Raw genomic sequence first — 23,600 nt, 5'->3', positions numbered from 1 at the left:
TTAACTAGTGGGAGCTGTTTATTGGGTCATAAACTTTACTAATGGGGATATTATCTCTGAATTATAAATCTCCTTTAGTATATGGCTTAGTTATAAAACGAATAATTATTTAAAGTGTCTGTATAGCTGTAATGTATCATGTTTATCGGCATGATTCCTATAATGGCCATTTTATTGTTAATTGTTAGCTTGAACCAGGAACCACCAGGGCAGGAACACAGATCCATGACATAGGATGAATAGTAGGCACCCCATGAACTAAGGCACACTATCATTGGTTTATTTCCTTTTCTTCCTGCTTCTTGAGTGAATTCCAAAGTCTGCACAGGGGATAAATAATCTATACAGTCATATGAGGGAAAGATAACTAAGTGAAGAGTTGAATAGGTAGATGACAGATGTATTAGCTTGAAAACTTCTAGGCAAGTATCATCCTTTCTAAAAGCTTGTTCTCTGGGAGTAGAAAAGCCTTAAAATGACAAAATAGCTTGGCATTGTTGGTTGCCTTTTAAGAAACTGGGACAAAAACCAAGCCACCAAAATTAGAGTTTTATGGGCCCACTGTTCTAGTATCTAACTTATTAATACTAGTTTAATACATGGCTCTATGGGACCAATTCTAATGGTGCACATGGAATTGTCCTAGGTTTATGGAGAGAAGCAATTTACTGGCAGTTTTGACTAAAAGAAAATGAAAGAGCCATTGTTGTGAGGCAAACTGGACCATGTAAGGAGAAGCAAACTTGTTTGGGGACAAGGGAATGCTCCAAGTGTAGAATGAAAGGGTGGGGCCCCTGAAATGTCCTTGACTCCTCTTTTCCTCAGGATGACCCCTAATCAGAACAGTCCTTTCTTGACAGACTCCAACTGCCTTGAAGACAAACACATTTATGATATTTAGCACCCAGCATTGGGGGCTGGCATGGCATAGGGAAGGCTTCTGGACACTGAAGCTCCACTGTGATAGGTTGTAATCAGATATACACTGTATGACAAGAGTTCTGCTGTGGGGTGGAAAACTTAAAACCAGGGAAATGCAGGAGAGACCCACTGTAATTTTAAACTACTTAAACCTTTGTACTGGAGGTCGAGAGGCTGGTAGTAAGTATGTAAAATGAAGCAAAACAAACCCCTGAAACCTTCCACAATAATATCCCTACATATTCTAGGTATAAATTTTTCGTCATGCTCTAATTATATACACATGCATGTATTCCTAAGCTAAAAAGTGAGTTTAGATATTAAAAGACACTAAAAATATAAACATAGCATATGTTTTAATTTCTCTCCTGAAAGTGTGTGTGTGTGTGTGTACACGTGTATGTGTGTTGGCAGAGAGAAGGTTCTTTCTTCCCATAACTTCACTAACGTCAGAAAATAAACATACTCACTCTAGAGAGGTTTGAGAATTATTTTGATGAGGTGCATTGCTACAAAACTTAATTATGTAAGTAATAAACATGTGTCAAAAAGATTTCAAAAATGCTTAACAGAATCACAACTTATTGCTCTGATATAATTTGATTTTATATTGTCATGCATAGCTGTCAAAAGTCATTTTCTTTTCACATTGCAATGTATCAAATTATATTAGATGGAAATTATTATAAGATTCCTTGGCATTCATAAATAATACATACAATAAAATGGTCAACAGTGTTTTAAATGGTATTTTTAATAGTGCTGGTACATCAGCAATATAACAAGCTGTTCTGAGGAGCTACAGTGACAAAGAAAATTAATTGTGGTTAATGGATTTCCATTTAATAGAAACCTTGCTTCTTATTTTTGTTTGTTTTTAATGAAATTATATCTATTAAAATAAAATGGCATAATGAGAACAGGAGATCAAAGAGAGTTGATGAAAACCTTCATGGCATGTTCTCCTCTAAGCCATAGACATCCATCAAAAAGTCTAAGTACCTAACGTATCTCACAGGAATAGGTGATGGCATTCCCACCCAAACGTCTTCACATTTCTGGAAAGAAAAGAAACATAAACACAGTTATAGCCACATTTCAAAGTTGAGTTTTGAAATTTTAGTGCTACATTCTTTACTCTTTAAATAAACATGTGTTGAAGTTGTTTCTGGTCTGGAGAGATGGATGGCTCAGTGGGAAAAAACACTTACTGCAGAGGATCTGGATTTGGTTCCCAGCACACACACGTACACACGTGGTAGCTCACAAGTGCCCATAACTCTAGCTGGGGACTCATCACTATCTTCTGATCTTAACGGGCTCCTAACACACACACACACACACACACACACACACACACACACACACACACACACACACACTCACAAAGTAGTCATTTAAAAGAGAAGAGTAGAGCTTTCTACATTCTACTTAGGTATCAAAAGAACTTTGGGGAAGAGTATCATAGTTTTGCTTTTGTTTGCTTCTTCCCTATATTAGAATTACATGTCCCCAATCTTTACCATGTAACTGCAGCCCCTTCCATGGAGAAGAAAGAGGAAGAAAATGATGAATTAACTAAGTAGGAGGAACAAGCAATGAAAAAGAAAGAAAAGGGGAAGAGGAAGTAAAGATGGAAAGGGAAAAGGAGAGTTTTCCTGTTCCTCTGAGAGAAACATAACCACACGAATGGCTATGACTTTTGCATGGAAGGTAGATGTACTGGTTCTAGAATGGCAGAGATGGAGAAGACAAGGCCCGCCTTACAATTATCAGCCAGACCCAGCTAGCTGACTTACAGATTAACGGACAAGAAAAAAACTATTTGTCTTGTGAAACACTGAAATGCTGGGAGCAAGGCAGCATTAATGCAGTGGTTGTTTCATGCCGTCTTGAGAACTCAAATTTTTATATTCAATAGTAGGTATTTCTACCAGCTGCTTGGCTACTGCTTCATCAATAAACTAATAAAAGTAGTAGATTTCTCATGCTATGCTTAGATTATATCATATATACAGTACAGTACTACAAAATAATGTTTTGTATCAATAATGTACTATATAAATGACAGTGGTCCCATAATATTATGATGGTAGCCAGGATGGGTAATCTACACTTCTAATCTCAGGGCCTGGGAGGCTTAGGCAGGTAGGCTATGAGTTTGAGGTCAGCTAGTATTCCAGAGTAAGTCTTAGGCTGACCCAAGCTATATATAGTGATATCTAAACACAAACAAAACAGCTTTCTAATCCCACACCCTCCTCAAAACACTCCAAGAAATCGAAACAAACAAATAACAAAACCTGAAGAATCATGATAGAGCTGATAAATCCTTACAGTAGCCCAATGTTACTCTGGCTATTATGTTGCTGTGTGCACACACACACTTGCACACACAAATCTATGGCATGAAATGCTTGTATAGGTCAGAGGACAACTTGTGAAAATCAGTTCCCTCCTTCCATCCCATGGTTTCTGAATATTGAACTAAAGTTGTCAGGATAACATCAGCCTCATAATCTTGTGCTTAAATGTCTTGACTGCATAATGTTCTCGTGTTTGGTCTTGTGTTGTTTTATTAATTGCAGCTCTAGAACAACAGGCATATACACCATATGTACTCAAATATAAATATACCATACAGTCCAGTATGTGCTAGCATTGCAACACTCAGTTCACGTAAAGTCTATTCTATGTATTTACAACAATGAAATCATTTAATAACATATTCTCAGAACATCACTCATCATTAAATGATGTTTAGTGTGCCTGTATGTGTACTCAAGCATATACACACAAACTCTTTGCATAGGCTCTAATGAATGGAAGATCAACGTTAGGACCAACCAGGGAGAAAGTCTACAACATGTGCTATTGTCAAGGTTGTTTTTATATGCAATGCTCTATTTCTTCTTCATTTTCCTTTTCCCTTTTTCAGTGCTGGGTTTCACCTTTGGACCTTGAACATGCTAGAAAAGCACTAACTTACACCCATGGCTATATAAGAGGTTCTAACCCTTCATTAGCATTCCATTAATATCCAGAGTCACAAAGTGTCACAGAAACCCAGGGAAAGGCTAGATGATTTTTTGTGACGGTGTTCTAGAGGTATACTGACTCAGTGCTGCTACTTCTAGGGATTATGGCATCAGGACAGCACAGGGTTGAGGCACCAAGGCTGTTCTATCTATAGTGAAATGCATAAGCAATGGCCCAGAGACTCCAAGAACTCCTTGCAAGAAATAGTGACTAGCCTAGTTTGGTCTAGGGTACATAATGCAAAGAGGCAACAAGGAGTTGGAAGGAGAACCTGTGATCAAAGTTTAAGCCTTCTGTACTAGTTCATACTTGAGGCTATAATACAACTAGAGGAAGCTGCCAGAATAACAGCAGTAATGTGATTGGAAATTGACCAGATAACTTGCTGGATGTTGGGAGAATATATACAAATCAATTCTGTAGTGATTATCAGACTTTGCCAGAGTCAGGAGGGATGAAGCAGGAGGGATGAAGTGGGGCTCCAAATCAGGAGCTATCTCAGAAAGATTCTCAGGAGAACACTTCAAAGTCCAAGACTTGAAGTGGTAGGAAAAGAAAAGGGGAAACATCAGGGTTAAACTATTTGCCCCCACAGAAAGAAATGTTGACCTCGTAACCCTCTACAGTTCAGAAGGTAACTATAAATGTAAACAGGTAAGCTGAAGAAGATGGAGTCAGATTGGTATAGGGTATAGGAAATATAGAAAAGTAGGATAGGCATTTTTTAGTTATTTTTAAGTAGAAGAAAGGAGGATCAAAGGGAGAAATTTAAGTATTAACTTGAACTTTATTTCTTATACTCATGGAACATCAAGATAGAGTCTGTGCTCCACCCTAAATGGGACATCTATATCATATCCTCTCCTCTTTATGGTACAGAGATCATTGAAGAAGAGGGGTGGAAAGACAAAAATCAGAAGCAGTGCATGACTACAAGGATAATGGTATTTTTCAGATATATCAGGTAGGTGTCAAGGCATAGTGGTTGTGACACACACCAAACCTGTGGAAGCTCAAGGCAGACAAAATCCTAGCATGTAGAGGAGAGGTGGGCTCAAAGTCTTACTCCTTCCTAGGTAAGGGCTATTAGCTACTAACAGCTACTGATAGCAAGGCAGTCAGTTTTCTTTAAGGATATGGTTCTTGGTAGGTGGCTTGTTCCAGTAGAAGGCCAAACACATCAAATAGTATATGGGCAATACAAATTGAGTGTTTTTAAAAGAAAAGGAAGACATAGAGTTGGGTGGATAGGGATGTGGGACATTGGGGGAAGGGATGAATATGATTAAAATATATTGTGTAAAATGTTCAAAGGCCTGATAAAAATGGACACCAAAAAAGAGAGGTTCTGATAAATCCTGGAAATACAGTCCCATGTAGCATACAGCTAGAGTTCAGAACTGTACAAAAAATTCCAGTGTCATTGGAATGTGGGTGATATGTCAAGCCATAGTAACCAATAACTAATATAGAATCAGAAGAACACCAAGTACTTGAATCATGAACTGGGACACAAAATCTGAATCTAATAGATGTGTTATGATTGTGAACTAGTCAGACATATTTGCAGGGTTGTGTCTTATATATACCTAGTTTAGCAGTAACAAGAAATATATTAGACATTTACTATATGATAACAACTGTTAGGTGTTTGACATGAATTACATTATTTGTCACAGAAAATCCCTAACAGGTAGGTGTTACTACAATACCTGTCCACAAAAAACGGAAACTGAAATTAATTTCTCTGCAACTAAATCACAAGTCCGCAGGGGAGGAGACTGAACAGTCTCCCCAGCAATGAAGCTCCAGAGCTATGTCTATGTATTGTGTCTATGTATTCCATGAAATGGAGTGAGCCTGTTCACAAACACCTGGTTCCCATCCTACATAGTGACCATTCCTCACTATTTTCACTAAGGAAAGTTAAGTAGAAAACAATGTAGTTCTTAAAAACTACTTTAATTAAGCACTGGGGAGGGGAAGCTATGAGTGCTGCCTTAGGAGGCCAGAGAGCATTGGGTCTCTTGGAATTGTAGAGTTTAAACCACCAACTGGCAGTATGATGGAAGTGATGCTTCAGAGAGATGATGGCAATGCAGATTTGAAAGAGTCTTCTGTACAGTCTATAACACATGGACTTTAGTGACATGATCTTCCTTATACCAGCTATATCTATATTATACCAGATTATACCTGAATCCAGGGAGTCACCGTAGATAGTAAACACAGGATTTTAATCAATGAAAGATGAGCTCAGTAAGTCATTCAACTCCAATATTCAACCCATTCTCAAAAGTTTTCTAAAATTTAAACCAGTGTCTGTTCTTAGGTGGCATTTTAGAATTTTATCTTAGCACAGAGAGATGATATATATATATATACATATATATATATTCGAAAGCATTATTATCTCATGGAATTTTTTAAATAAAAATTTTTACTTTTTAAATAAAACTTTAATACAAAACCATGTTATGCCACTCATAAGTTTATGATGGGCTTATTACTCATGAAATAAGTCAGTATTAATAATTCTCCCTTATCTTACTAGGCACAAAAAGTGGCTGTGTTTTATGTTGCTTTTTAGCAGGAATTATGATATAATCAAATCAAAGAGAAATGGTAGGAATTTATACTGAAATAATAACTCAAGAATTTGGATATATGAGGACCAAATTTATTTGCAACGGGCTAATCAGCAAAATGAAACTCAGACAAATAACCAGATTTCCAATGAGGGGTAATATGAGGGAAGAAGATAACAATAGTCCATTTCTTTAAATACTGGCCAGTTTGAAACCCAAGGTCCCTGCAGAGCTTTTCAGACTTCTCTCGTGCTGTGCTTTGTTTCAATTCAATACCATTTCCCACTGTCATTTCTTTTTTGCCTTTGTTACCAATCCCCAGGTTCCTAGTTTGAGTGACTTCTGATAAATGCCACGGAGACATGCGTGGAGCCCTATAGAGTAGGATTCATCCACTGTCACCCACCAATTTTTAGGGAGGTTGTCTCAGGAATTATCTGAAAATGGATGGAAAGAGGATTCGGTACAGGGAGATTTTCAAACATCCAGGCAATGGAATTATGGATAGCAATGAAGCAGAAGTACAGCTATGACCTTTATAATTTTGCCTACACTTTGGCATATGGCTGGTCCCATTTTTGTTGTTGTTGTTTGTTGTTTTTTTTAAGAAACAGGTTTGGGAGTATCTACAAAATCCCCATATTAGAAATGACCTACTGTTCTTTTGAATAAACCTGAAAGCATTCCAAATATTATAGAAGTTTTATGAAAATCTTGGTATTGAGTTAAAATATTGACTTTTTATTCCTTCTAGATTAGAAAATACAAATTATAGATCACAGTGTTTACAGCAGTGAGTTTTTGATGTGGATTGTTTCTTGCAGAGGATGCTGTACTGTGGAACTATACTGCCAGCCCACGCATGTAAATTGAACAGGGAAATAACTGTACACACGTGGTAATCCTACAGCAGAAAGAAGGCTCATCCATAGATAATGATGCCTTCCATTCCAGATGAGGACATCTCTGTAAGACAAACTCCTGACAGCACATGTTTGGAATCTTTTGTGACACAAGCTCTGCCAGTGTCCCTTTTACTAGCCTTTTACTCTTCCCAATCTAGCTTACAGCAGCCTGACCTCCAAATATCTCTATTCCTTTGCCCTAAGCTTCTGGTTGGCCTCTGAGGCTTACTTTGGCTGCCCCTATGTCAAGCAGCAAGTGCCAGGGAATTATTTCCTTTTCTCTATGGTGAAGAGCATCCCTCAATCAATGAGTGTCTAAAGGAGACTTAAAGATTAATACTATAGTTTCCTTATACTTTGGCCAGGATAATTCTGAGGGACATGTTTCTGTTAGATCCTAGCATTTCCCAAAACCATTGTGCAACATGTATCTCCCAACGTAACTTGTTTAATACTATATATACCCTTTAGTAATTCCCTCTCTTCCTCTGCCACTCTAACCTCTTCTGGGTGTTTTAATTTCTTTCCCTCAACTACTTAACAACAAAATTCTTGTCTCCAACCCTGTTTCTAAAAGCAAAAAGCAGCTCTACATTTACCAAGTTAAAAACATGTATATGAAAGTCACCAATAGATCTTGGAGTAAAGCAACTGCCAAGCAAACTGTGGGTAAATCCAGTCTCCAAGGTGACTAACTGATAAAATGAGAGACAACCCTCAAATCTTACAATAAAATTTAATGTAACCCAGAGCATTAAATAGTATATGTCACACAGCATTTTCTGCTAGAAGGAAGAGCTAAGGAGCACAGAGTAAAAGTTGGTGACAGAAAAATCAGAAATCTAAAATGGCTCAGTATCAATGCTTCCAAAGAATGCCCCATAACATATTCCAAGCTGGCTGTCATTAGAGTCACTCAAGATGTCAAAGAATTTAGTAGTAAATTACTTATTCCTCAACATGGAAAACTGTAGCTGCTAATCTGTGTACAGACACACACACACACACACACACACACACACACACACACACACACACACCCCCAAACACCTTGAAATGAGAAGATGGCAACAGATGAAAACCCAGTGGGAATCACAAAGCTGTGTGTGAGCTAATAGGCCCTGGATTTATTTGCTTTGACATTTTTAAGAGAAAATTTAATTGGATTATGTCATCTTCTAGCTTAAAAATTTCTTCTGTAGCACTGGCCATTGGATGCATGAGGGATAAAGACTGGGAGCCAATTAAAGACCATGCTTCACTGCAATATGGTTATTTTTATTCTTCCCAAATGGAAAGCTGATAGAGTTAGTATATTAGTGATTTTACCATGTTGTTCCCTCTACTCTCTTGGAAAAGGATCTTTTTTCTTTCCTTTCAGAAAAGAGTATTTTTATGGGACATATCTACAGTTATGTATGTATGTATGTATGTATGTATGTATGTATGTATGTATGTATGTATGTATGTATATATATATTCCCAGTCTATTTTCTTTTTTTCCTTTCTTCCTTCCTTCCTTCCTTTCTTTCATCTTCCTTCTTTCCTGCCTTCCCCCCCACTCTTTCTTTCTGCAGCCTTAGAAATAATCACATTAGGTATAAAACCATACCTAAAAGCAATTAAATTTTAGCAAACCAAATGGAAGTTCATTTTGAAAAGAGGATTTTCTAAATACTTACTGAGTTCATCACGGACATCCTGAGAATAAGAGAAAAAGTTCATATGTGGAGTGGGATTCACTAATATTTCTATCCACGTGTCTCCTTATATCCAGTGTTTCATAGCTGTTTCTCTTTGGCTGAGCTATCCTGTGTATCTATTCTGAACATGTGTGTGGCTTCCAAGCAGGGATTCTTTTCTTAAAATGCATTTCTGGCAAATGAAGGTTTTTAAAGAGACTTGAGTTCTCTGTAAACATTAGTGATAGGTTTGCATATTACTCAAGTACATGTCGGTCAATGCTTTCTATCATAACAGATCCCCCAAATATCATTTCTAACTGGACAACTGTTTGGTGTTAGACAATCAGTTTGTGTTCGCTAGTTATTTTTAATATAATGACAACAGATATTAACCCTGTATTTCAACTGTTATATTTTACCATAAATATTAGAAACAACTTTGGAAAAAGTTGCCAAAAAGAGGGTGAAAAACGTTGATTTGTCAGGCATTGTGGTATAAACCCTGAACCCCAGGACTCAGGAGGCAGAAGCTGGCTATGAGTTCGAGGTCAGTCTAATGTGAATAGTGAGTTTCAGGATAATGACACTCTGACCAAAAACAAAAAACAAAACAAAAACCAGTTGGCACTATCCACGACAACATATCTCTTACTTTTAGGAACGCCTGAGTCTTTGCTATCTACCAAATAAGGATGATTTTATTTCGCAAGTTTTTTTGGGGGGCAATAAAATGTCATAAAAGGTATATAACTTAACAAGTGAGGTATCCAAAGACACATCTAAGGTATATCCAACCTCTTACTTCCTACTGCCATATATCAACTTGCCATGAAAGAGAGGGAACCCTTGAGTCAACTGATATTTCTGCAGTTATAATCCTCATAAAATGAATCTATGTCTAACTTTTCTCAGCAATGTTGAAAGATATGTCTCACAGTACACAAAGTTTATATAAGAACTGATATAGTGCTGTTGTACAAAATGTGACTTGTGATATTAATCAGACAGGCTCTAAATTGGGAGAGCTAGTCTGCTAGATTCTAACCACCATATGAGGGCAAGCACAGTAGAATTGAATTTGGGGTCTCTAGGCTATGATAATACTTTGGATAACATTCTCAGTATTGAGTGACCAGGCAAATGAACAATATAGGGAACAGCACTATCCTGCCCCAACCAGGCTATAGGCAAGTGGTTATGGGCCACAGCTAGCAGTCAGGATAGTTGGTAATACTCAACTTGCATGTATCCATGCAGGAACAGCTTCTCACCATAAGATAGTAGGGCTAATCATAGCTCAACTAACTATAACATGTTTGCTTGTTCATTGCTGGACCTTACTTGTATTAACTGAAACCACTTAACCTTCATGTGTAGAGAGGGCACATCTGACTCTAGAAGACTGTTCTTGACATTCAACACAACCATGCTAAAGAAGCTATTAGTCTAAGTAAACCTTTAGATCTGGCTAAAGGGTTTGCTCTCCTAAGCAAAGTCTTTTATGGTAACAGAGTAGACTGGATCATTGTCTATTTGCCCTTAAGACCTTTCATTGATCCTATTTCTCTGCCCTGGGAGGTGGTCCCATGTAGACCACATCACTGAGGTCCTGTGTTCTCTGGCTTCGAGGTGGCATCTGCCAAAGAGATGTATTGTCAGATTCTGGGAAAGTAATTTAAGTTAGAGATTAGAGTGTTGATTTCCTCTTTTTCCCCTTGCTCTCTCTACTGGGACTTGGTTTGATGGTATTCATAGTGGGTCAGTATTTAGATCCCTCTGCTTACAGCTCTAGTTCTAGTTATCCTTCAGTAATACTGGTTCCTCCCTGCTTCTTTAGACCTAGGCATGGTAAATGAAGCCTCTGCCCTCTTGCTAGTACTGAACTGTTTCATTTGCCTGTTTGATTCCCTTAACCCTGTCTGCACTTCTGTCAATTAGGGACCTAATGCTAAATCATCCCCACAAAAGCTTGAGAACTGGCTAAATGGACCTTTCTCATTACTGACTGATGCTAACTCCTAAATTCCTTGTTGAAACTCCTAGATGACCCATCTGTCCAATCCTATATCATATGTACCCAGATACCTATTCAGTCTCTAGTTAACCAAAGCTCTGACTCCTATCTTTGGCCTTTGTCCTCTATCTATTCACTAAAGTCAATCAGGCTAGAATAGAGAAGTGGTCCAAATTTCTATCCAAAATGTCTCTATGATGGCTAGTGTTAGTCAACAACTTTACGGAAATTAGAGTCACCTAGGCAATGGACCCCTGGGCATGACTATGGTGAAAATTTGATTATGTTAACTAAGGGGAAAAGGGTGCTGCCAGCCTCTGACTGGGTTCTTAGTTCTGTATAAGGAGAGAGAGAGAGAGAGAGAGAGAGAGAGAGAGAGAGAGAGAGAGAGCGCTAGGCAGGTATCTGTGGTCATCATTCTGCTTTTAACTATAGATGTGATATGACTAACTGTTTCAAACACCTTCTGCCTCTATTTCTTTAATCCATAATGACTCCATTGTAATTTGAAAATGCTTTTATCAGAATATTTTGTCACAATAACAGGAGAATGTAAGACATCATATCAGTTAACAATAATACAGACATTTAAGGTCTACTCAGCTTTCTTGCAGGGAAGAAATCATGCTGAGGAAAATATTCAACTCAGGATAGAAACAATCTATATTCTAAATGGTAGCAATACTGATGACCTCCTGAGAGCTACTCACACCATCTCTGGAAGTTAGTGAATGCCAGCTAACTGGCCGTGTCCAGTACTACAGGAAGTGAGCAATTTTCTGACCCTGGGAATCCATCCAGATCTTACTCTCACACAGATGCTTAGCCTACCATTCCTTGACATTAACCTCATCATTCCAAACTCAGGGCTAGGACACAGCTCCATTTTATAAACAGTAAGAGGACCTAACATCTAAGCCCTCCCTGCTATTGCAAGTGCTGGTGTATATCAACTAAATCCGCACAACCTTAATGAAAGAAGCACTTTTAACACCTCTTTTTTAAATGGAAAAAGGTTGCGAAACTTGTACACAGTCATTCAGTTGACCATGGAAAAAATGACCTAAAATCAAGCCTATGACACTGTACTTTCTATACTATCTGAAATCCTTTATGCCCAGGGCTCAGAAATGGTGCCAGGCAACAGAGATGGTAGATGATAATGTTGTGGAGGTGTAACTACTGAACATTTTTGGCCTTCCCATATAGGGTGGTGATTCTTCTGTGGGTGATGAAATCATCATAATGACTTATGAACAAAATTCAAACAGGAGAAAACAAAAGATGTGGGAGGGAGAAGAGAAATTCAAAGGGCAGGATAAGAAAGAAGATGTTGTTCCATATGTAGTTAAATTAGTAACTTTCCATGAAACTTTTGTTCCATTATAATGTGGATACTGAGTTGTAGAAAAATGTTCTTCTTACTGTGTATTATATATAGCACAAAGGGTGATTGAATTTTATTTAAGCTCAATAGGTATTAGGAAAATAAAAGTTAAAGTAACAAGGTGCTATATTTTCAGCAAGAATTTTTAGAAATAATTTGAATGCCTATCAACAGGGAAAGACTGGCTAAATTGTTACTTAACTATATTTGTTCAAGAATGACTTAGGTCTATGAATACTGAACTGGAAGAATTCTTCATAATGAAGTAGGAAAAGCAGATAAATAAATACATGTGATATGAACACATTTCTGAATCATCAATACTGAAATGTCTAACACTTAATTGGGTGGTAGACTGGAAGAAGGAAGGGAAAAAAGAGAAACCGAAAGCAAGAAAAAGAACAAGAAAAGTTGTCACTCAACCTCACTGATACCAGCCCACAGCTCACTGCTCCCAAACCCCGTGGGAGAGAGAGCTCTCTGCCTGGACAGGTGGGCACTCCTGAGACTGCAGAGCAGAAGAGACCACCAACACTGCCCACCCCTGCCCACATCCCTGGCCCAAGAGGAAACTGTATACGGCCTCTGGGTTCCCGTAGATATGGGCACAGGAGCAGCAGGTCCCCTATGTCTGAGACACCTCCGGAACCTGAAGGGACCGACTGGGTGAACAGTTCTCTGCACCCAAATCCCGTGGGAAGGAGAGCTAAAACCTTCAGAGAGACAGACACGCCTGGGATGCCAGAAGAGACTACACTCTGCCCACATATCTGACACCAGAAAAAAACACCAAACGCCATCTGGGACCCTGATTCACTGGGGCTCCCTGAAAGCACAGCGCAGGTCCTCCTGGTTGCTGCCCTCATGGAGAGCTCATAAGCAACACCCCACTAGCAAACTTGAGCCTCAGGACCACAGGTAAGACCAAATTTTCTGCTCCAAGCGACCTGCCTGGTGAACTCAGGACACAGGCACACAGGAACAGCTGAAGACCTGTAGATAGGAAAAACTACATGCCCAAAAGCAGAACACTCTGTTCCCATAACTGGCTGAAAGAAAACAGGAAAAGAGGTCTACAAGCACTCCTGACACACAGGCTTATAGGACAGTCTAGCCACTGTCAGAAATAGCAGAACAAAGTAACACTAGAGATAATCTGATGGCGAGAGGCAAGCGCAGGAAACCAAGCAACAGAAACCAAGACTACATGGCATCATCGGACTCCAATTCTCCCACCAAAGCAAACACGGAATATCCAAACACACAAGAAAAGCAAGATCTAGATTCAAAATCATATTTGATCATGATGCTGGAGGACTTCAAGAAAGACATGAAGAACTCCCTTAGAGAAATGCAGGAAAACATAAATAAACAAGTAGAAGCCTACAGAGAGGAATCGCAAAAATCCCTGAATGAATTCCAGGAAAATACAATCAAACAGTTGAAGGAATTCAAAATGGAAATAGAAGCAATCAAGAAAGAACACATGGAAACAACCTTGGATATAGAAAACCGAAGGAAGAGACAAGGAGCCGTAGATACAAGCATCACCAACAGAATACAAGAGATAGAAGAGAGAATCACAGGAGCAGAAGATTCCACAGAAATCAACGAGTCAACTGTCAAAGATAATGTAAAGCGCAAAAAGCTACTGGTCCAAAACATACAGGAAATCCAGGACACAATGAGAAGATCATACCTAAGGGTAATAGGTATAGAAGAGAGCGAAGACTCCCAGTTCAAAGGACCAGTAAATATCTTCAACAAAATCATAGAAGAAAACTTACCTAACCTAAAGAAAGAGATGCCCACAAGCATACAAGAAGCCTACAGAACTCCAAAAAGATTGGACCAGAAAAGAAACTCCTCCCGTCACATAATAGTCAAAACACCAAATGCACAAAATAAAGAAAGAATATTAAAAGCAGTAAGGGAAAAAGGTCAAGTAACATATAAAGGGAGACCTATCAGAATCACACCAGACTTCTCGTCAGAGACTATGAAAGCCAAAAGGCCCTGGACTGATATCATACTGACCCTAAGAGAACACAAATGCCAGCCCAGGTTACTGTATCCTGCAAAACTCTCAATTAACATAGATGGAGAAACCAAGATATTCCATGACAAAACCAAATTTACACAATATCTTTCTACAAATGAAGCTCGAAAAAAGATAATAAATGGTAAAGCCCAAGATAAGGAGGCAAGCTACACCCTAGAAAAAGCAAGAAACTAATCGTCTTGCGACAAAACGAAGAGAAGACAAGCACAAAATATAATTTCATATCCAAATACAAATGCAACAGGAAGCAACAATCACTACTCCTTAATATCTCTCAACTTCAATGGTCTCAACTCTCCAATGAAAAGACATAGGATATCAAACTGGATACACAATGAGGACCCTGCATTCTGCTGCCTACAGGAAACACACCTCAGAGACAAAGAAAGACACTGCCTCAGAGTGAAAGGCTGGAAAACAACTTTCCAAGCAAATGGTCAGAAGAAGCAAGCTGGAGTAGCCATTCTAATATCAAATAAAATCAATTTTCAACTAAAATTCATCAAAAAAGATAAGGAAGGATACTTCATATTCATCAAAGAAAAAATCTACCAGGATGAACTCTCAATCCTAAATATCTATGCCCCAAATAAAAGGGCACCTACATACGTAAAAGAAACCTTACTAAAGCTCAAAACACACTTTGAACCTCACACAATAATAGTAGGAGATTTCAACACCCCACTCTCATCAATGGACAGATCATGGAAACAGAAATTAAACAGAGACGTAGACAGACTAAGAAAAGTCATGAATCAAATGGACTTAACAGATATTTATAGAACATTCTATCCTAAAGCAAAAGGATATACCTTCTTCTCAGCTCCCCATGGTACTTTCTCCAAAATTGACCATATAATTGGTCAAAAAATGGGCTTCAACAGATACAGAAAGATAGAAATAATCCCATGTGTCCTATCAGACCACCAAGGCCTAAAGCAGGTCTTCAATAACAATAAGGGAAGAACGCCCACATATATGTAGAAGTTGAATAATGCTCTACTCAATGATAACCTGGTCAAGGAAGAAATAAAGAAAGAAATTAAAGACTTCTTAGAATTTAATGAAAATGAAGGTACAACATACCCAAACTTATGGGACACAATGAAAGCTGTGCTAAGAGGAAAACTCATAGCTCTGAGTGCCTGCAGAAAGAAACAGGAGAGAACATATGTCACCAGCTTGACAGCACACCTAAAAGCTCTAGAACAAAAAGAAGCAAATACACCCAGGAGGAGTAGAAGGCAGGAAATAATCAATCTCAGAACTGAAATCAACCAAGTAGAAACAAAAAGGACCATAGAAAGAATCAACAGAACCAAAAGTTGGTTCTTTGAGAAAATCAACAAGATAGATAAACCCTTAGCCAGACTAATGAGAGGACACAGAGAATGTGTTCAAATTAACAAAATCAGAAATGAAAAGGGAGACATACCTACAGAATCAGAGGAAATTCAAAAAATCATCAGATCTTACTACAAAAGCCTATATTCAACAAAACTTGAAAATCTGCAGGAAATGGACAGTTTCCTAGACAGATACCAGGTACAGAAGTTAAATCAGGAACATATAAACCAGTTAAACAACCCCATAACTCCTAACGAAATAGAAGCAGTCATTAAAGGTCTCCCAATCAAAAAGAGCCCAGGTCCAGACAGGTTTAGTGCAGGATTCTATCAGACCTTCATAGAAGACTTCTTACGAATACTATCCAAACTATTCCACAAAATTGAAACAGATGGAGCTCTATCGAATTCCTTCTATGAAGCCACAATTACTCTTATACCTAAACCACACAAAGACCCAACAAAGAAAGAGAACTTCAGACCAATTGCCCTTATGAATATCGATGCAAAAATACTCAATAAAATTCTGGCAAACCGAATCCAAGAGCACATCAAAACAATCATCCACCATGATTGAGTAGGCTTCATCCCAGGCATGCAGGGATGGTTTAATATATGGAAAACCATCAACGTGATCCATTATATAAACAAACTGAAAGATAACAACCACATGATCATTTCATTAGATGCTGAGAAAACATTTGACAAAATTCAACACCCCTTCATGATAAAAGTCCTGGAAAGAATAGGAATTAAAGGCCCATACCTAAACATAGTAAAAGCCATATATAGCAAACCAGTTGCTAATATTAAACTAAATGGAGAGAAACTTGAAGCAATCTCACTAAAATCAGGGACTAGATAAGGCTGCCTACTCTCTCCCTACTTATTCAATATAGTTCTTGAAGTTCTAGCCAGAGCAATCAGACAACAAAAGGAGATCAAGGGGATACAGATTGGAAAAGAAGAAGTCAAAATATCACTATTTGCAGATGATATGATAGTATATTTAAGTGATCCCAAAAGTTCCACCAGAGAACTACTAAAGCTGATAAACAACTTCAGCAAAGTGGCTGGGTATAAAATTAACTCAAATAAATCAGTATCCTTCCTCTACACAAAAGAGAAACAAGCCGAGAAAGAAATTAGGGAAACGACACCCTTCATAATACTCCCAAATACTATAAAGTACCTCGGTGTGACTTTAACCCAGCAAATAAAAGATCTGTACAATAAGAACTTCAAGCCTCTGAAGAAAGAAATTAAAGAAGACCTCAGAAGATGGAAAGATCTCGATGCTCATGGATTGGCAGGATTAATATAGTAAAAATGGCCATTTTACCAAAAGCGATCTACAGATTCAATGCAATCCCCATCAAAATACCAATCCAATTCTTCAAAGAGTTAGACAGAACAATTTGCAAATACATCTGGAATAACAGAAAACCCAGGATAGCTAAAACTATCCTCAACAATAAAAGGACTTCAGGGGGAATCACTATCCCTGAACTCAAGCAGTATTACAGAGCAATAGTGATAAAAACTGCATGGTATTGGTACAGAGACAGACAGATAGACCAATGGAATAGAATTGAAGACCCAGAAATGAACCCACACACCTATGGTCACTTGATTTTTGACAAAGGAGCCAAAACCATCCAATGGAAAAAAGATAGCATTTTCAGCAAATTGTGCTGGTTCAACTGGAGGTCCACATGTAGAAGAATGCAGATCGATCCATGCTTATCACCCTGTAAAAAGCTTAAGTCCAAGTGGATCAAGGAGCTCCACATCAAACCAGATACACTCAAACTAATAGAAGAAAAAGTGGGGAAGAATCTCGAACACATGGGCACTGGAAAAAATTTCTTGAACAAAACACCAATGGCTTATGCTCAAAGATCAAGAATCCACAAATGGGATCTCATAAAACTGCAAAGCTTCTGTAAGGCAAAGGACACTGTGGTTAGGACAAAACGGCAACCAACAGATTGGGAAATGATCTTTACCAATCCTACAACAGATAGAGGGCTTATATCCAAAATATACAGAGAACTCAAGAAGTTAGACCGCAGGGAGACAAATAACCCTATTAAAAATGGGGTTCAGAGCTAAACAAAGAATTCACAGCTGAGGAATGCGGAATTGCTGAAAACACCTAAAGAATGTTCAACATCTTTAGTCATAAGGGAAATGCAAATCAAAACAACCCTGAGATTTCACCTCACACCAGTGAGAATGGCTAAGATAAAAAACTCAGGTGACAGCAAATGCTGGCGAGGATGTGGAGAAAGACGAACACTCTTCCATTGTTGGTGGGATTGCAGACTGGTACAACCATTCTGGAAATCAGTCTGGACGTTCCTCAGAAAATTGGACATTGAAATACCTGAGGACCCAGCTATACCTCTCTTGGGCACATACCCAAATGATGCCCCAACATATAAAAAAGACAAGTGCTCCACTATGTTCATAGCAGCCTTATTTATAATAGCCAGAAGCTGGAAAGAACCCAGATGCCCTTCAACAGAGAAATGGATACAGAAAATGTGGTACATCTACACAATGGAATATTACTCAGCTATCAAAAACAACGACTTTATGAAATCCGTAGGCAAATGGTTGGAACTGGAAAATATCATCCTGAGTGAGCTAACCCAATCACAGAAAAACACACATGGTATGCACTCATTGATAAGTGGCTATTAGCCCAAATGGTCGAATTACCCTAGATGCACAGAACACATGAAACTCAAGACGGATGATCAAAATGTGAATGCTTTACTCCTTCTTTAAAAGGGGAACAAGAATACCCTTGGCAGGGAATAGAGAGGCAAAGATTAAAACAGAGACTGAAGGAACACCCATTCAGAGCCTGCCCCACATGTGGCCCATACATATACAGCCACCCAATTAGACAAGATGGATAAAGCAAAGAAGTGCAGGCTGACAGGAGCCGGATGTAGATCGCTCCTGAGAGACACAGCCAGAATACAGCAAATACAGAGGCGAATGCCAGCAGCAAACCACTGAACTGAGAATAGGACCCCCGTTGAAGGGATCAGAGATAGAACTGGAAGAGCTTGAAGGGGCTCGAGACCCCTTATGAACAACAATGCCAAGCAACCAGAGCTTCCAGGGACTAAGCCACTACCTAAAGACTATACATGGACTGACCCTGGACTCTGACCTCATAGGTAGCAATGAATATCCTAGTAAGAGCACCAGTGGAAGGAGAAGCCCTGGGTCCTGCTAAGACTGAACCCCCAGTGAAGTAGACTGTTGAGGGGAGGGCAGCAATGGGGGGGAGGGTTGGGGAGGGGAACACCCATATAGAAGGGGAAGGGGAGCAATTAGGGGGATGTTGTCCCGGAAACCGGGAAAGGGAATAACATTCGAAATGTAAATAAGAAATACTCAAGTTAATTAAAAAAAAAGAAAGAAAGAAAAAAGAAAAGGAGAGGGCAAAGTGAAAAAAAAAAAGCAAAGTTTTCACTCAGTAAAAACAAGGTCATGCATCATTCAGAGTTCCTTAGGGAAAATAGTATTTCTAGAACCAGAGTAAGTGGCAAATAATTTAGTAGAGTAAGTACCTCATCCTTCAGCATCAAAGTAGATAAGTCACAGGATAACTCACACATAATACAGAAATCCATGCATGCTCAAGCCCTTACATAGAATGACATTGTACTTGTGTAGAACCTATACACATCCTTCCACATACTTTTAATATTAAAAATTTTACTTTGTTATATTATGAGTGCTTTGCCTGCATGAATGCATATATATGTACCACATACAGACTTGGGTCTTCTGCCAGAGCAACAAGTGCTCATAATTGTTGAGCCATCTCTCCAGCCCCCTCCCATACACTTGAAATCATCTCTAGGTACCTTGTGCCTAACCAAATGTATATATTATGAAAATACAATTGTATTAAATTTAAGAAATAATACAAGAAAATGTATCAGCAAATGTCCATGGTAGACACATTTTTTTATATTATTTTTCAGGTGTGATTGGTTGAGGCCACAGAGATAGAATGTGCAGGAATAGGGGACGGACAGTACTTAAAATGTTGTAGGATGGATTGGGGGATGAGGGGACAAAACAGGAAATCTTCCAGTTCCCAGGGTCTACTAATAACAAAGAGTCAGTGCAAGCTCCTGGGTCTGAAGAAGCATGTAAAGACAGTTACTAGAACCTAGATCACCAGTTATATGAACTTCTGAGCAGATACTATGCACTTAGAGGATGTGACTGGAAAGGGAGGGAGATGGTTTCTCCCATCTCTCTCCCTTCTCTTTCCTGCCAGCACAAACCTCTGACTAGGCAGCTGAAGATGCTTAAGGGCTAGGGGGCCAATTGATACAAGCTACAAAGGTCAGGCCCAGGGATGACCAAGCAGGCTTAGAACAATGGAAGCTGTCTTAATGAGACAAGTGCATGATAGTTAACACAGAATAGAAGGATATTTTATGGAAAGGCAGAATAATGACCATACCCCTTTACCAGGGCAAATGTCAGTAGTGATTTCCTTCTCTCGTGGTATCTTATGCTTTGGTTAACTGACGACAATATTTCCAACAATAAGTATATCAAAAAGACAGAGTTTCTTTCTTTGGCAATGGGATGGAGAATAGATAGTACTAGGGAACAAACTGAGGCCCTTGTGATTTTGAAACACACATGTTGCCATTGAGCTATACCCTCAGCCAATATTTTTCATGTTTACTCTTTGCAGTAGAACAGATATGACTTAAAATTATGGGTATACCACATACTTGCTGTTTTCTAACTTTCTCACCTCCACAATAGGAATGAAAGTATTTACCACCTCAAGTTTCTAGAAGGGAGAGATGAGCTAAGAGCTCTTAAGCCACAGATACACTAAGGGTTATTGACATGGACATTTGAGATTTGCAGGTAGAGGTGATAATTATATCATCTTGGTACAATGTTCATATCTATTTATAAGTGTAACCTATCCTTCCATATAATTGGATGTAACTGGGGCTAAAAGCTATTCAACTGCAAGAGAAAAGTTCTGTTCTTCTATATATATGTTTGTTCAGCATAGAAAGTGAATTAGCCTTCAACAGAAATACCCAGAAAATGTTCTTTCCAAGAGCAATGAGGTTGCTACTACATCCCATTGGAACATACTTCAAAGACACAGGATCTTAAAAATATAAGGGAAGTAGCAATAGCTTATTTCTATAATAAGTATTAAATTTACCTCTTTAAGGTATGGCGGGGCTTGCAGATCAGGTGTCGGATTCATTCTCCAGTTCAGGAGGGAGAAAAATATCTCATAATTTATTTGTTGGTCTTTGTCTTCAAACCTGAAAGCATATAATTTGATTCAGTCTACAGAATATATTACCATGCATGCTTCAATAGCTGATGTTATCATCATTTCTTATTAGTGGATTATCTATTTCTAATCCACCCAGAATCTATATTTTTTTGAAAACAGGGATCTCACCTATCTAATTTCCCAGTTGTAGTAGTTGGTAGAAGTTCAATAAACAATCAGTGAGGTTGCCACATTTTGATAGGTAAGACCACCACTACATTTTGTTAAGAATATTTGAAGGGCTTTTTATTTTAGTGGTTGATTCATGTCAATAAAATGAAGCTCTCTTGTAGTTCTTAAATTACATACCTTTTAAATGTTTTTAAGACTAATTTTGACTACTACTAGGTTTTTACAAAAGGAAAATTATCTCTATCTCTTACTATGTAGCCATTAAATGGGGTTATGTAGATCCATGTTAGAAACAACAGAAATATGTTCTTGACATAAACTGTAAAGAAGGTTATAACATAGTATGTACAGTTTTGTTTTATTTTAGTTAATTTTAATTATATGTGTATGTGTGTTGTGTGAGTCTATGGGTATGTACGTGCGAGTGCAGTGTCAATGAAGCCCAGAAGAGAGCATTATATGCCCTAGAGCAGAAGTTGCCAGCAGTTGTAATCTGCCTGATGTGGGAGCTAGGAAGCAAATGCTGTTGCAAGAGTACTACATACACACTTTTAATCACTTAGCCATCTCTCTAGAACCCTACGCACAGTTCTTATTCTACTTTAGGTTTATATTTACATAGAAGCAATAGAGACAATGGTAACAATATACTTATATAGTAAGAAAACCATCTCTAGAAAGTCAAATGATGATTTTTGCCTTATTATGACTAATCCGTATCATCTGAATTGATTTCAATTTATAATTAGAAAAAAAGCCAGTTTTTCACTTGGAACAAAGGAAAACAAATTATTACCATGCATCATAAGTTAGGTCAACTCCTGAGAGACACAGCCAGAATACAGCAAATACAGAGGTGAATGCCAGCAGCAAACCACTGAACTGAGAACAGGACCCCCGTTGAAGGAATCAGAGAAAGAACTGGAAGAGCTTGAAGGGGCTCGAGACCCCATATGAACAACAATGCCAACCAACCAGAGCTTCCAGGGACTAAGACACTACCTAAAGACTATACATGGACTGACCCTGGACTCTGACCTCATAGGTAGCAATGAATATTCTAGTAAGATCACCAGTGGAAGGGGAAGCCCTGGGTCCTGCTAAGACTGAATGTGCTTGTTGGGGGGAGGGCGGCAATGGGGGGAGGATGGGAGGGGAACACCCATAAAGAAGGGGAGGGGGAGGGATTAGGGGGATGTTGGCCCGTAAACCGGGAAAGGGAATAACACTCGAAATGTAAATAAATACTCAAGTTAAAAAATAAAATTAAATTAAATTAAATTAAAAGAAAGAAAAAAAGTTACGTCAAAACTAATGAATCTTAAATTATTGATACTGATTTAAATTAATCTTCAACTTTACATAACAGAATTTTGATCACTAAGATAATAATTTCAACATAATTGTTATAATGACTGAAATAGTGCCTAACTACATTTTAATGTACCTCAAGCTATTTTTCCTATTTGGCAACATCCTGCCAAATTTTAAGGTGAATTATTTATTAATCTCATTATGCCAATATTTAAGGAAATGATAAAGTTATGAAAAAGATATTATTCCAAGCACACTGCTCCAGGATTCTACTCTTAAAAGTAACATGTGCATAAGTAATCAAAAGATGTTTTTCTTCTTTTTCAAAGTGTTAAGAAAACAATAGCTCGTATTTACAAATTCATAAAAAAAATCACAGCACCCAAAATGTTATAAGCTGAAGTAATATAGATTCATCCATCTAAACAGAGTAGAATAAACAGAGAGTAGAACACAGGAAAGGGAATTCTGTAATTCTTTGTGTACATTTTCTTTGGCCAAGATTTCTGGGATACAACTCCAACATGCTGCCCCCTACCACTGTTTATCCTTTGAGTTTTGGCTCACTCATCATTTCACCTCTTTTAAAAGACATCTCTGTTTATGAGCATATTTATAGTCAAAATGTGGGACCATTATGTCTTTTATTTGTGTATGTTTCTGGGGAACTACTAAAACTCAACTAAAGATGTTTGGTGAGAACCATTCCATTACAGAGAGTCTTGAAGAAAATATTTCTTAATAGACTGAGTGGGACCTGAGATCAGAGAAGAAGGCCATACAGAATCTTTTGACATTTCTTCTAAGAAAAATCTAGGAGCTACTGGACTATTTTCTTATAAGATCTA

The 23,600-nt window shown here is 38.2% G+C and overlaps 1 protein-coding gene across 2 annotated transcripts in view; it reads right to left on the bottom strand.

Moving 5' to 3' along the window:
• Positions 1-1,652: 1,652 nt before the first annotated feature.
• Efhc2 (EF-hand domain containing 2) overlaps positions 1,653-23,600 on the bottom strand; it is a 200,448-nt gene continuing 178,500 nt past the window's right edge. Inside the window, exons 14-15 of one of the 2 annotated variants that reach the window (NM_001106952.1) lie at positions 21,187-21,292; positions 1,653-1,979 (exon numbers count right to left, since the gene is read on the bottom strand). In NM_001106952.1, coding sequence (NP_001100422.1) covers positions 1,872-1,979; positions 21,187-21,292 — 214 coding nt within the window. In that variant the 3' untranslated portion in view covers positions 1,653-1,871. The remainder of the gene's footprint in view (positions 1,980-21,186; positions 21,293-23,600) is intronic. The other variant, XM_087599492.1, reaches the window with a different exon arrangement.

This window comes from Rattus norvegicus, chromosome X (assembly GCF_021556685.1).
Source record: "Rattus norvegicus strain SHRSP/BbbUtx chromosome X, alternate assembly SHRSP_T2T, whole genome shotgun sequence".
Lineage (NCBI taxonomy): Eukaryota > Metazoa > Chordata > Mammalia > Rodentia > Muridae > Rattus > Rattus norvegicus.
Note: the sequence above shows the minus strand (reverse complement) of the source record. Positions and strands in the feature narration are given on the sequence as shown.